At 47.8% G+C, this 12283-nt stretch overlaps 1 protein-coding gene across 1 annotated transcript; it reads left to right on the top strand.

Annotated features, from left to right (window-relative positions):
* Positions 1–4024: 4024 nt before the first annotated feature.
* AKAP3 (A-kinase anchoring protein 3) lies at positions 4025–10588 on the top strand. The gene is made up of 3 exons (XM_056862761.1): positions 4025–4117; positions 5488–7593; positions 10433–10588. Exons 1-3 carry the CDS (start codon positions 4025–4027, stop codon positions 10586–10588), a joined length of 2355 nt encoding a protein of 784 aa, XP_056718739.1.
* Positions 10589–12283: the final 1695 nt, after the last annotated feature.

Consider the following 12283-nt stretch of genomic DNA (forward strand, 5'->3'; position numbering starts at 1 on the left):
CCGGCGGGAGGTTTTTTGGGTGGAGCCTGAGGAGGGCATGGTTTGGGGAGGGGATGAACTTCAATGCCATAGAGTCCAATTGCCAAAGCGGCCATTTTCTCCAGGTGAACTGATCTCTATCAGCTAGGGATCAGTTGTAATAGCAGGAGATCTCCAGCTAGTACCTGGAGGTTGGCAACCCTACCCATTGTGGATTCCTGCCTCGACATTTCTGCCACAATCAAGATGCACTGGAGAACCCTTTCGACCATCAAAAAGGGCTATGCTGGGGATCATGGGACCTGTGTGGACAAAAGCCATGTGGGACAGGGGCATTCGTAAGGAGTGGACTCAAGCACAACTGAGCAAAAAGAGCTAGCTGAATCCAAACTGATGCTTAATTATTTGCATCTAAATTTTACAATATTTTAGGGTTCTGTACATGCACATGCTCTCTTAGGCCATGGTCTCTCTTATGGTTTCCGCAAAACACGAATGTTTGGTGAAATGCACACATTTATTTCCGAGGATAGGAAAATACAACTGGGTTTTCAACTAGATTCTCCAAAGCAAAGTTGTTGTTTTAATGACTGAAAATGTCTGTGTTGCTGAACAGGGGGGAAATGCGAGCTATGCACAATGATGGACATAAAGGCAATTCTCCGCCATAGCACTTATGTTCTTAATGTTGAAGGAACACTGCCTGTAATTCTGAGGTGATTTTCCCTGCCCCATCAGCCCTTTGTGGACATGGTTGGAATAACTGAGGTTGTAAACAGTAATGTCTTTTAATACGAAACCAAAAGCTGTATAATACCTCTTTGTTAAGACCGTGCTGTGTGCAAGCTTTTGAGTTCTCCAGAGCTCTTCAACAGGATGGATGTTAACAAACAGAACGGGGGGGGGGGTTGATTCAGGCTGTGACCTGAAGCCCTCTTTGTATGCTCCAAAGGATGCTCTGCTGGCTTCAGTGGGTGCAGAGTGTGGCTACCTCGTATCAGGTTGTGCCCTTGGAATACTGGGAGCGAGAATAAAAAAATCTCAATGAGAAAAAAAAGGAGGGAAATGGAAGCCCTCCGTCATGTCCCCACTTTTTTCTTCTGTGTCCCCTAGGGTTGCCAGCTGCAGGTTGGGAAATACCTGGAGATATTGGGGGGCGGAGCCTGAGGGGGCGTGTTTGGAAAGGGGAGGGACTTCAATGCCATATTGTCCAATTGCCAAAGTGGCCATTTTATCCAGGTGAACTGATCTCTATCGGCTGGAGATCAGTTATAATAGCAGATCTCCAGCTAGTACCTGGAGGTTGGCAACCCTAATGTCCCCCCATTTCTGTTTTGACGTGTTTTTTTTACATCCGGACTGGTGAAGAGCTTGGGGAAACTTCAAAGGATGTACAATGTGCTGTTATTTTGGTTGCTCTTCATAAAAGATGTTACAAGTCATTTGTTTTGGGGTTTACTATGGACCGATGCAGCTACCTACTTTTCATTGTCTTTCTTTTAATGTCTTTATTCCACTGGTGTTTCTTTCAGATTTTACTATGCCTTAGAAATTACTGTATCCCTTACTGCATCCTTTCTGTGTCTTGTTGAGCACTTAGTTCAATAGTAGCAGAGTCAGTACAGCGTCGCGTCGGACCATGGTCTGGGAAACCCAGGTTCAAATCACTCGTGCCATGGAAGCTCGTTGGGTGACCTTGGGCCAGTCACACACATTCTCAGCCTAACCTACCTGACAAGGTTGTTGTGAGGATTAAATGGAGGAGAGGAGGACTTCTTTGGGTCCCTGTTGGGGGGGGGGGAAAGGCAAGGGTAGAAATGAAATAAAGGAGTGGCTGAAGATCATTTCATTTCAGTGTGTGAGGCCAAGGATAATTTCCCAGCTGCTTGTGGCCCAAAGGACAGCTGGGATCAGGTGACGTACAAAGGCAGAGCAGCAACTCGGCGATGACCTGCCAACCAGCAGTAAGTTTTGCTCCTGTTTTTTAGATTCTGATTCTATATGGCAGCCTATGGAAGACATTACTGGAAGTTGTGAGCGTCAGTTACAACTTTTCAGAGACGTCCCTTGGGCTTACCAAATGAACCCTAAGGAATGGTGAGATTGTTTTTTTGCTGTTGAAATCAATTGTTAAAATTGTAAGGAGACACACACCCCCTCAAAAAAAAAAAACACTGTTCACTGTGAATCTGTGCCTTCACAGGGAGAGACAGGGCTTTTTCAGTGGTGGCACCTTGCCTTTGGAATGCCACCCTCCCCCTTGAGGCTCTCCTGGTACCTACCCTACTCTCTTTTAGGCACCAAAGAAAGCATTTCTTTTTACCCAGGCTTTTAACTGAGGAGTTACATCTTTTTGTCCCTGTTTTAACAGCCTGCTTCTCACCTGAGGACTGTTTTATTAATCTCATTTTAGGCTGCTAAATGCTGTTCTGTGCTGTTTTAACGGATTGTTTTAGGTAATTGGGGGAAACTGTTGTGTTTATGATTTTATTGTATTGCTTTTTTTTTTTTACACAATCAGATCTCAGGAGATGCCAAATATAATTTTGTAAAACAAATGTGAAAGAGGGAACACCAGTGGGTCAAACCCACAAGAACTGGTTCTTGCCAGAAGGAAGGAGTTTTCTCCAGACCATTTTTAAAAACCATCTGCTATTTAATGGGGGAAAGATCAAGGAAGGTTAGAAGCTTAGAGTAGGGTTGCCAGGTCCCTCTTCGCCACAGGTGGGAGGTTCTTGGGGCGGAGCCTGAGGAGGGCGGGGTTTGGGGAGGGGAGGGACTTCAATGCCATAGAGTTCAATTGTCAAAGCGGCCACTTTCTGCAGGTGAACTGGTCTCTATTGACTGGAGATCAGTTGTAATAGCAGGAGATCTCCAGCTAGTACTTGGAGGTTGGCAACCCTAAGCTTGAGATAAATATTGAAAGTTACTATAAATGGAATGAACATCAGTGGAGTGACTTTGTCCTTTAGCGAGAAACTAGTGAGAAGTCCTTGACAATCAGGGGTTTCTTCCTTCTTGGGACCGCAGAAAAACACTTGAAACCTTCTCTACGTTCACCTGGAACAGGCTGCGGGAAGGTGCCTTCGCAGTGCCCTATAAGCAGAACCCATTTGCTTGCACAAGAGCAACAAAACAAGTTGCATGTGCGGAAAGTTCATGCTGTTGTGCGGCTTCCACCTTTTTCAGTGGGGCTGGGGGCGCAAGGAAATGTTCTACTGGATTGTGCCTGAGGGGAGTAGGTTTGCCTGTGGTCTGAAAGAAAAATCCTGTGTAAAGAAAACATGGAATTCTGGAGTCTGTTTAAATAATGGCAAATTAACCATATGTGCATAATTTTCTGTTCCGTTTGGCATGTCTTGCCCTGTAATTTTTACAACTTTGCCTGATTTGCTGTGCCTTCCTAAGCAGGCCTACTCAGAACCCTACTCAGGCTTATTCAGTGGCGCTTACGCACAGGAAAATATTCTTAGGATTTCACTGTTCCAGGTTTTGCTCATCATAAGGAGTGGGCTAGGGTTGCCAGCTCCAGGTTGGGAAATACCTGGAGGTTTTGGGGGCAGAGCCTGAGGAGGGTGGGGTTTGGGGAGGGGAAGGACTTCAACGCCATAGAGTTCAATTGCCAAAGCTGCCATTTTCTCCAGGTGAACTGATCGCTGACGGCCAGAGCTCAGTTGTAATAGCAGGAGATCTCCAGCTAGTACCTGGTGGTTGGCAACCCTTCACATTTCAGCAGGCTTTGCAACCGTATCACTGCATCCATAAGGACTAGAAACTTGCATGTTTTGTTTTTTTAAAAAAATAAGAAAGCATGAACGCTTAGGTTCTGTGTCCAGTTCCCCCTTTTGTGCTACTACACAATTGCAGCGGGTGCACAGTTCTGCTTGCGGTAATTCCGGTACTTGGAAAAATGTGCAGATCTTCATCTCTTCTGTTGTGGAAAACTATCCAGCGTGGAAAAGGAGTATGTTCAGAACAACCCGATTAAGGGGGGGAAATGGCTGTCTGTGAGTTTCACTCTGGTTGTCATTTCTTCTCATCCTAGATGACGGATAGCATTGACTGGTTACAGAGCCAAAGCGGACTGTGCAAAGTCGATCGCTACACCCCCAGTGACGAGGGGGAACAGACCTGGACAGTAAGAAGTCCTTAAACATTATTCTAGCATGATTGTTTTCCTAAGAAGTTTTGCTATTTTATTCTGGGTTTAACTGGAATCTTTAAAAGTGTTATTGTAGGTCATAGAATCATAGAGTTGGAAGGGACCACCATGGCCATCAAGTCCAACCCTCTGCAAAATGCAGGAAATTCACAACTACCTCCCCCCTCCACACCCCTAGTGACCAGAAGATGGCCAAGATGCCCTCCCTTGAGGCCTCTCAAGGTCACCTTGAACCATGAGGAAAGGTGGGGTGCGAATGTTTTAATCAATATAAATAGATATATAGATAAAAGAAGCCCATTTAAACAAAAAAAAAAACCAGGAAAACCCAGACTGTTCACACAGGCTCACAAAAGGTTGCTGTTAGCTGCACATCTCCAAGAATCTTGTACAAATCCTCAGGTTGTTACACAAATTGAAATGAAGAAGAAGAAGAGTTAGTTTTTATACCCCAATTTTCTCTACCTTTAAGGAGTCTGAAACTGGCTAACAATTGCCTTCTCTTCCTCTCCCCACAACAGACACCTTGTGAGGTAGGTGGGGCTGAGGGAGTTCTGAGAGAACTGTGACTGGCCCAAGGTCACCCATCAGGCTTCACGTGGAGGAGCTGGGAAACCAACCCGGTTCACCAGATTAAAGTCCGCTGCTCATGTGGAAGAGTGGGGAATCAAACCTGGTTCTCCAGAGTGGGGAATCAAACCCGGCTCTTCACCACTACACCTCGCTGGCTCTCTAGCAGAAGCTTCCGCCTGAGAGTTGTGAGGAGCTCCCTCTGGCAGGATGAGACAAGAGTTGGGGCCAAACTACATGATACGCCAGACAAGTGTCAAATGTACATGGGGGGAAGTCACTTTGCAAAGTGCTTGTTCATTCAGCATGTCAAGGAAGGAGAAGGAGCATCTGGTTTCCCTCCCACCCCATTCTCACCAGGAGAAAGGGTGGGAGGGCTTTTCGTCCATTTTCTCTGGCTCCACATGCCCTTGGAAGGAGTGGCAAAAGTGAGGTGGAAGGGAAAGCGCCTTCTCTCCCCTTGCAGCACTCCCTCACAGCTTGTACATCACTGGATTCAAGTCATGACCCCTAGCCTGCAATCTGAAATGGTACAGTCCTGCGAGTATTGCTTTACATGATTCCTCTCTCTGAGCATGCTCAGGCATGCTCAATGACAATGGCAAGTGTTCCTAGAGCTGGCAATGCTCATTAGAATGGTGTCTTCACTGAATGTCTTCCCCAGCATTGAAAGAGGACAGGTTTGCTTTTGTTGGGGGTGAGGGGGTTGTATTAATTGAATCTCACCGCTGTGAGCACTGAGCCACTGAAGGATTGTGTTTTCTTCCCATCTTTAGACTGATTCTGCCAAACTTTTCCAGCAAACTGCCTCCGATCCGATCAAAGTCTTGAGCTGGCTCCGAAAAGATCTGGAAAAGTGTGCAGTTGGGATCGAAAATGTGCTGAACGGCAGTAACAACACAGCAGATACCACTTCCAAAGAGTCTCCAAGCACGCCGTCTCCAAGCACGCAGCAGGCCATGCCGCAGCGCAACCTGCATTCCCCTGGAGGCATCAGCGTGTGCGATGGGGAGTTCAGCGTGAACATCAGCTCCAACCGGGCCTCTCCCACCTTCCACTTGGCGATGAAGGCCACTTGCCAAAAGGAGACTGAGGAAAGTGGCAGGTCTACTTCACCAAACCTGAATCCTGACCCCGATGAAGTCTCTTATTATTGCAATCGGCTTTCCAACCTTGCCATAGCAATGGCGCGCAAGGAAATGAACGAGAGCGCAGACGGCAACACGTGCACCCAGAAGACCATCTTCACGGCTGCTGGGGACCACGGCCACAGGTCTGTTGGGGTGGGTGCAGAGGAGAAGCACAAACCCACCAAGATGGGAGAGTGCAAACCAGACGGGAGCCCCACGACTAAGCACAGGACCTTGTATTACAAAGAGGAGAATACGGAAATACCTAACAAAAGTGAACCGTGCAGGGATGGGATGAAAGGTGGCGGCCGTCGGAAACGAGCCGGCAATGACGATTACACCAGCTCCATGAGCAAAGGCATACTGGTTTATGCCAACAACGTTGTTTCAGATATGATGGTCTCCGTTATGAAGACGATGAAAGTTAAAGTGAACGACTCCAACATCGCTTGCGCAGTCCTGAAGAAGGTTCTGCTGAAGCATTCCAAGGAGGTGGTCTCCGACCTGATCGACTCCTGCATGAAAAACCTGCACGACGTCACGGGAACCCTCATGACCGACTCCGACTTTGTTTCGGCCGTGAAGCGGAGCCTCTTCACCCAAGGAAGCCAAAAGGCCACCGAGATTGTCCAAGCCATGCTGAATCGCTTGCATAACGCTCTGATCGTGCAAAAGCAGGGGGGCGACAGGCCCAGGTCCCAAAGCATGGCCTTTGCCAGTGTCAAGACAGGCGCTGAGGGGAAGTCTCAGAACATGAGGTTTTCTGCAGCGAAAACCGAATTGCGCAAAGAGAAAGAGAAGACTTGCGCCGAAACAGTCGGCAATCACATCCTGAAGGAGGGCCTCACCATGTGGTCGAAAAAGAACGACCCCGGAGGACCCAACCCCCAGTCGTCCAAGGCCACAGGGGGCGCCCCCTGGAATCCAGACAACCTGGACCCCTCCACAGATTCTTGGGCACGAGACCTGATTGTGACGGCTCTGCTCCTGATACAATACCATCTCGTACAGCAGGAGAATGCCATGAAGGATGCAGAAGGTGGGAGGTGCAGCAAGGCAGCAGGGACATTTGGCTTTATGGCCCACGAGAAAGGTAGTGGCGGCTCCCCCCCGCTTTTAGCAAGATTGGGCGACCCAACCAAGCAAAGCGACGACGAACGGTCAGAGGCGAATGCCGAAAGCGACATGTCCGGTGTGATAGTGAACCTTGTCCAGAAGCTCATCAATGAGACGGTCGGCAAATTAGGAGGAAGTCCGGGGACTATGGTGGCAGAAGAAGCAAGCAGGAACACCTGCAAATACCTCGATGGAGCAGGGCCCTCCGGCCTCTCGGAAACAGACCATTCCTATGAAGACGCCATCTCCGGATTGACCAAAATGATTCTGGATCAGTTTGACATTGACAGGAAGGAAGGAGGCAGCGGCCCCTTCATCGACCACCTGGTGGATACGGTTACAAAGCTGTGTCTCATGATAGCCAAATACAGCAATCCGGAGGCAGGTCTTGAAGACATAGGAGATGGAGAAGATGCCGGTGGGACAATGTATTTCAAGGGCTCAGAGACAGAGGAAAGCCGTGTCGGGTCGCGCGAAGAGACTGCATCCGGTCGCAAAGTGGTCGTGACCAACCAGAATGCTCCGGAGAACTTGCACCACAAACAGCTCCAAGCCATCCTTCAGTGGGTAGCGGCCTCGCAGTTAAACGTCCCTGTGTTGTACTTCATGGACGACGATGAAGACACCCTGAATAAGGTAAGCGACGGAAAACTGATTGCAGGAGGGTAGCAGAATGGGAAAGTATTTCGACCAACCGAGTTCCCCAATGGGGCGCCTGCTGACCTTTTCAGCAAGTGGGTGGTCCTATTGTAAGGCAGGGTTTGTTATTGGATGCCCTAATTGAAGTGAAGGGGTTTTCCACTGGAGGATGAGGAGGACTGGTAAGTTTTTCAGCTTTCTTTAGTCAGTGGTTCCATTCCCCCTTCAGGCTTTCCTTCTTCCTAGGAGGTATGAGGAGGAAGACGTTCCATTTGGATCCGCCTCCTGAGGCATCCATTTGGGGGTGGCATTCACCATGCCAAGTCCCCCTGCAATAAACATTCAAATCCTGACCTTTTGTATTTCTATGATATAACACACTAGGTAATGGTTTGGTAAACTTTCACAGGTATTGTCGAAGGCTTTCACGGTCAGAGTTCATTGGTTCTTGTAGGTTATCCGGGCTGTGTGACCGTGGTCTTGGTATTTTCTTTCCTGACGTTTCGCCAGCAGCTGTGGCAGGCATCTTCAGAGGAGTGACACTGAAGGACAGGTGTGTAGGAAGAGTAATATATAGTCAGAAAGGGGTTGGGTTTGCAGGACAATGATTCAGCTCAAACCCAACCCCTTTCTGACTGTATATTACTCTTCCTACACACTTGACACTGAGAGACCCTGTCCTTCAGTGTTACTCCTCTGAAGATGCCTGCCGCAGCTGTGGGCGAAACGTCAGGGAAGAAAATACCAAGACCACGGTCACACAGCCCGGATAACCTACAAGAACCAATTTCACAGGTATTACTCACTTCATTTATTTAGAAAATTTCTATGTAGCCTCTTTGGAGAATCTGCTGAAGGCAGCTTACAAAATAAAACATAATACAATTTTTAAAAATTGGTTAACAATTAAAAACCCAGCCAGAGCCTAAAACAGCACAAAACACTAAGTCTCATATATACAGGTCCCTCTTTGCCACCAGTGGGAGGTTTTTGGGGTGGAGCCAGAGGAGGGTGGGGTTTGGGGAGGTGAGGGACTTCAGTGCCATAGAGTCCATTTACCAAATTGGTCATTGGTGAACTGATCTCTATAGGCTGGGAGATCCGTTGTAATAGCAGGAGATCTCCAGCCGCCACCTGGAGGTTGGCAACCCTACTCATATAAACAGTCCATAGGCTAAAACCTGACTGTGAAAATGATGCTGAAAGGTAACCCTTTTGTTAAAAGGTTAGTGGGTTTGGGGAGGGGGGAGGATAGGGGTGATATCCTCTGGAAGCTGCCAGAGACCATTGCTCCGAGGGGCGGGCTGCTGCCAGCCCCCAACAAACTGCCCGTATCATAGCCTGATGTCTGGAAAAGCTGCTAATGCCCACCCCTCTCCCATTGAGCTGTGGCAAACATTGAACCCCTCCAGCTAGCACTTGGAGTTGGGAACCCTACATCAAAACCACCCTGGTGAGTAGGGTTGCCAGGTCCCTCTTCGCCACCGGCGGGAGGTTTCTGGGGTGGAGCCTGAGTAAGGTGGGGTTTGGGGAGGGGAGGGACTTTGGTGCCATAGAGTCCAATTGCCGAAGCAGCCGTTTTCTCCAGGTGAACTGATCTCCATCGGCTGGAAATCAGTTGTAATAGCAGGAGATATCCAGCTAGTACCTGGAGGTTGGCAGCCCTACTGGTGAGGTGGGAGGGGAGAAACAAGGGGAGGCATACCTAGTGGCAGAGGCGGATCTACTGTGAAACTAATGAAGCTTAAGCTTCAGGGCCCCTAATCCCGGAGGGGGCCCCCAAAGCAACTTTTTTTAATGAGTGAATTTCTCAACAAAATCAATGGAATTTTTTAGTGACCGAATCATAAGCCAATGGATTGAAGTACTTAATATTAGAATATGCTCTAATACCCATTTCATATGGCCTGAAAATGTCCCTGTAATTGGTCAAGTTTCATAATCTTCTCGGGGGGCTTGCAGCGCCTGAACCCCCAGCTGCAAGGGCTCGCTGAGCTCACCAGAATCTATTCACAGCCTACATTTGGGCGGCTGGATCCTCAGATCCTTCGTTGGTGCACGGCTTAATAGTTCTGTAGTTTTATTTCGTCACTGCATGGCCCATTTTCAAGGACTCCACCCCACCCCCTTGTTCTCCACCATTTGGGCCTCGAGGTCCTTGCAAGGGCAGCAGGGCCCTTTGGACCTTGCTGGATGTTGCCCTATTGTTGCTGGTTGCGAAGGGGCCCCCAAAAATGTACGTCCGCCACTGCCTAGTGGGAAAGTATTTTGCAGAGGAGCTCCAACACTTAGAATTGTATTTATTTTGTTTACTTCAATGGTATCCCCCCCCCCTCAAAATAAGAGGCTTTTGTAGAATGCAATTTGTGGAAAATTGTGGAATGCAATTTGTGGAAAAAAGGAGATACCTAATTGTTAGGGTACTACCTGGAGATTTCCTACTATTACAACTGATCTCCAGCTGATAGAGATCAGCTGACCTGGAGAAAATGGCCACTTTGGCAATTGGACTCTATGGCATTGAAGTCCCTCTCCTCCCCAAACCCCGCCCTTATCAGGCTCCGCCCCCAAAACCTCCCACCAATGGCGAAGAGGGACCTGGCAACCCTACTGATCGCCCTCTATTTTGTTTCAGCTCTTAAGCGACTGAAACTTGATGATTCTAGAACTTGATGATTCTAGAAACTTGATGATTCTAGAACTAGGTGCGTGTTTGAAAGAGGCTGAGGATGGGAGAGGCTTGGGAGGTGCCCACAAATAGCTCTGTCATGTCGGTTGCTTCCCACCCCCCAAAAAAATGACACTCCTCCTGACTTTCTCTTTCTTTTTGCAACAGCTTCAACAACTCTCCTCCTTGGCGGTGGAAAGGGGCTACAGCGTTGGGGAAGTCATGCAAGCCGTGTTGAAATACGAGAAGGAACGGCAGCTGGGGGAGGCCTTGGGCAACTTTGTGCGGCTGCCTGTACTAGACTGGCTGCTTCAGAACCTGTGAGTGCCCCGGCCTCCTCTCCTCTCCGATGGCGGGGGCTTCTCCTCCTTCACCCACAGCCCCCCGCCTGCCTGAATTACCACAGCGCTCATTTGTCAGAGATGATATTATGAGTTTTACTTGACCCCACCCCCTGCTGAGCAGTCATATGAATAAAAGAAGGAAATACTTACAATGTTGGTGGAGCCCTCATTTCTAGGCCTTTCTAGTGAATTGTTGTAGGTGAGTTCTCTCTCACACAGGCCGTTGATGCATGGTGAGTTTTGACGCTCTCTCACAGCTCTTTTTTAAAATGCGGCTTTAAAAATGCCTATTCACGGTCCCGACGCACAAGGAGAAATTCCACCCTCCCTTCCTGCTTTTTTGTTCCTGTTTGCCTAGCCATTAACATGTGCATAGCTAACACGCCATTGTTTTGCATGGTTCCTTCAGGGAATTCTTCCCGGCTGCAGCGGATCAAACACAAAAGATCGGGTTATAGGGGCTCTTAAGTAATGTGAAGCAGGTATGCGCCGGCTTCGCAGTCACTTCCGGAATGACGGTTCAGTGTGAAAAACTCAAAAAAATATGCGGGGCAATTCAGCCTGGAACGTGCTGCTAATTACCATGCATAAATGGCCACAGATTGCTCCGTTGCAAATGTTTTCAGTGCTGAACATAAACCCAACAACAGCACAATAGGCTGACAATAAGTAATATGATCCCAATATTCAAACACATCATTATTTCATTGTGAATACATGATAGAAAGCATATCAACATGAACTAGTCCATGAGCTAGTACGAAAAAGTTCAAAGTATGACAAAATTGTCCAAATTCTGCTTGGAGCAGGTAAATGGATATATCACAGTCCCAACAAAGCAATAATATAGAGAATAAACAATGATGTTGATAGAAGAGACGGAGAACCGGATGTCTGCCGTTTCAAAGAATGACTTCATCTGTCTACATATCATGCAGTAAAGAGGAGATGTATGTATAAACAACCTTCCTCACATAGGACCAGCTCATGGATGTTAGTTCATGTTGATATGCCTTCTATTATGTATTCACAATGAAATCATTATGTGTTTGAATGTTTGGGATTATATTTCTTATTGTTAGCCTATTGTGTTGTTGGGTTTACGTTCAGTATTTCAGCAATGTTTTCAATACTGCAGTGCTTTTGACAGCTTTATATTCTGGAGGATAGTCAGCGAATGACGTATTAACTGCTGTCAGCTCTTAGAAGTGGAAGTAGGAAATATGTTGTCAGCCAGGAGCAAGATTTGAACTCAGGGCCTCACTATGTATTACACGGTTTAGGGGTCCAGTCCTGATCCCGGCAAGCAGATGTATGCTTAGAGTTCCCTGCTGAACTTTAAATTCTCAGGTGTGCAGGGGACCAATTTGGATCAGGACCGTGGCACACAGGAAGAGGGGGCTTTAAGCCTCCCCCCCTATGCCATTTTCCCAACCTGAAGTGGTTCTGGGGAACTATGCTCACCCATTTGGGAAAACCTTTGTGTATCAACATTCAACGCGATAGTCATAAAACAGGCCTCAGCTAAAAAAATATGAAACCCGTCAATTAAAACCTGGGTCAAAATAAATCCTTAAAGGAGGGTAAAGTAGGCACGAGGTGAGCCTTAAAGGGGAGGACATTCCAAAGGTGAGGTGCCACCACTGAAAAAGCCCTGTCTCTAGTTGCCACCTGC

This window comes from Euleptes europaea, chromosome 17 (assembly GCF_029931775.1).
Source record: "Euleptes europaea isolate rEulEur1 chromosome 17, rEulEur1.hap1, whole genome shotgun sequence".
NCBI classification, from domain to species: domain Eukaryota; kingdom Metazoa; phylum Chordata; class Lepidosauria; order Squamata; family Sphaerodactylidae; genus Euleptes; species Euleptes europaea.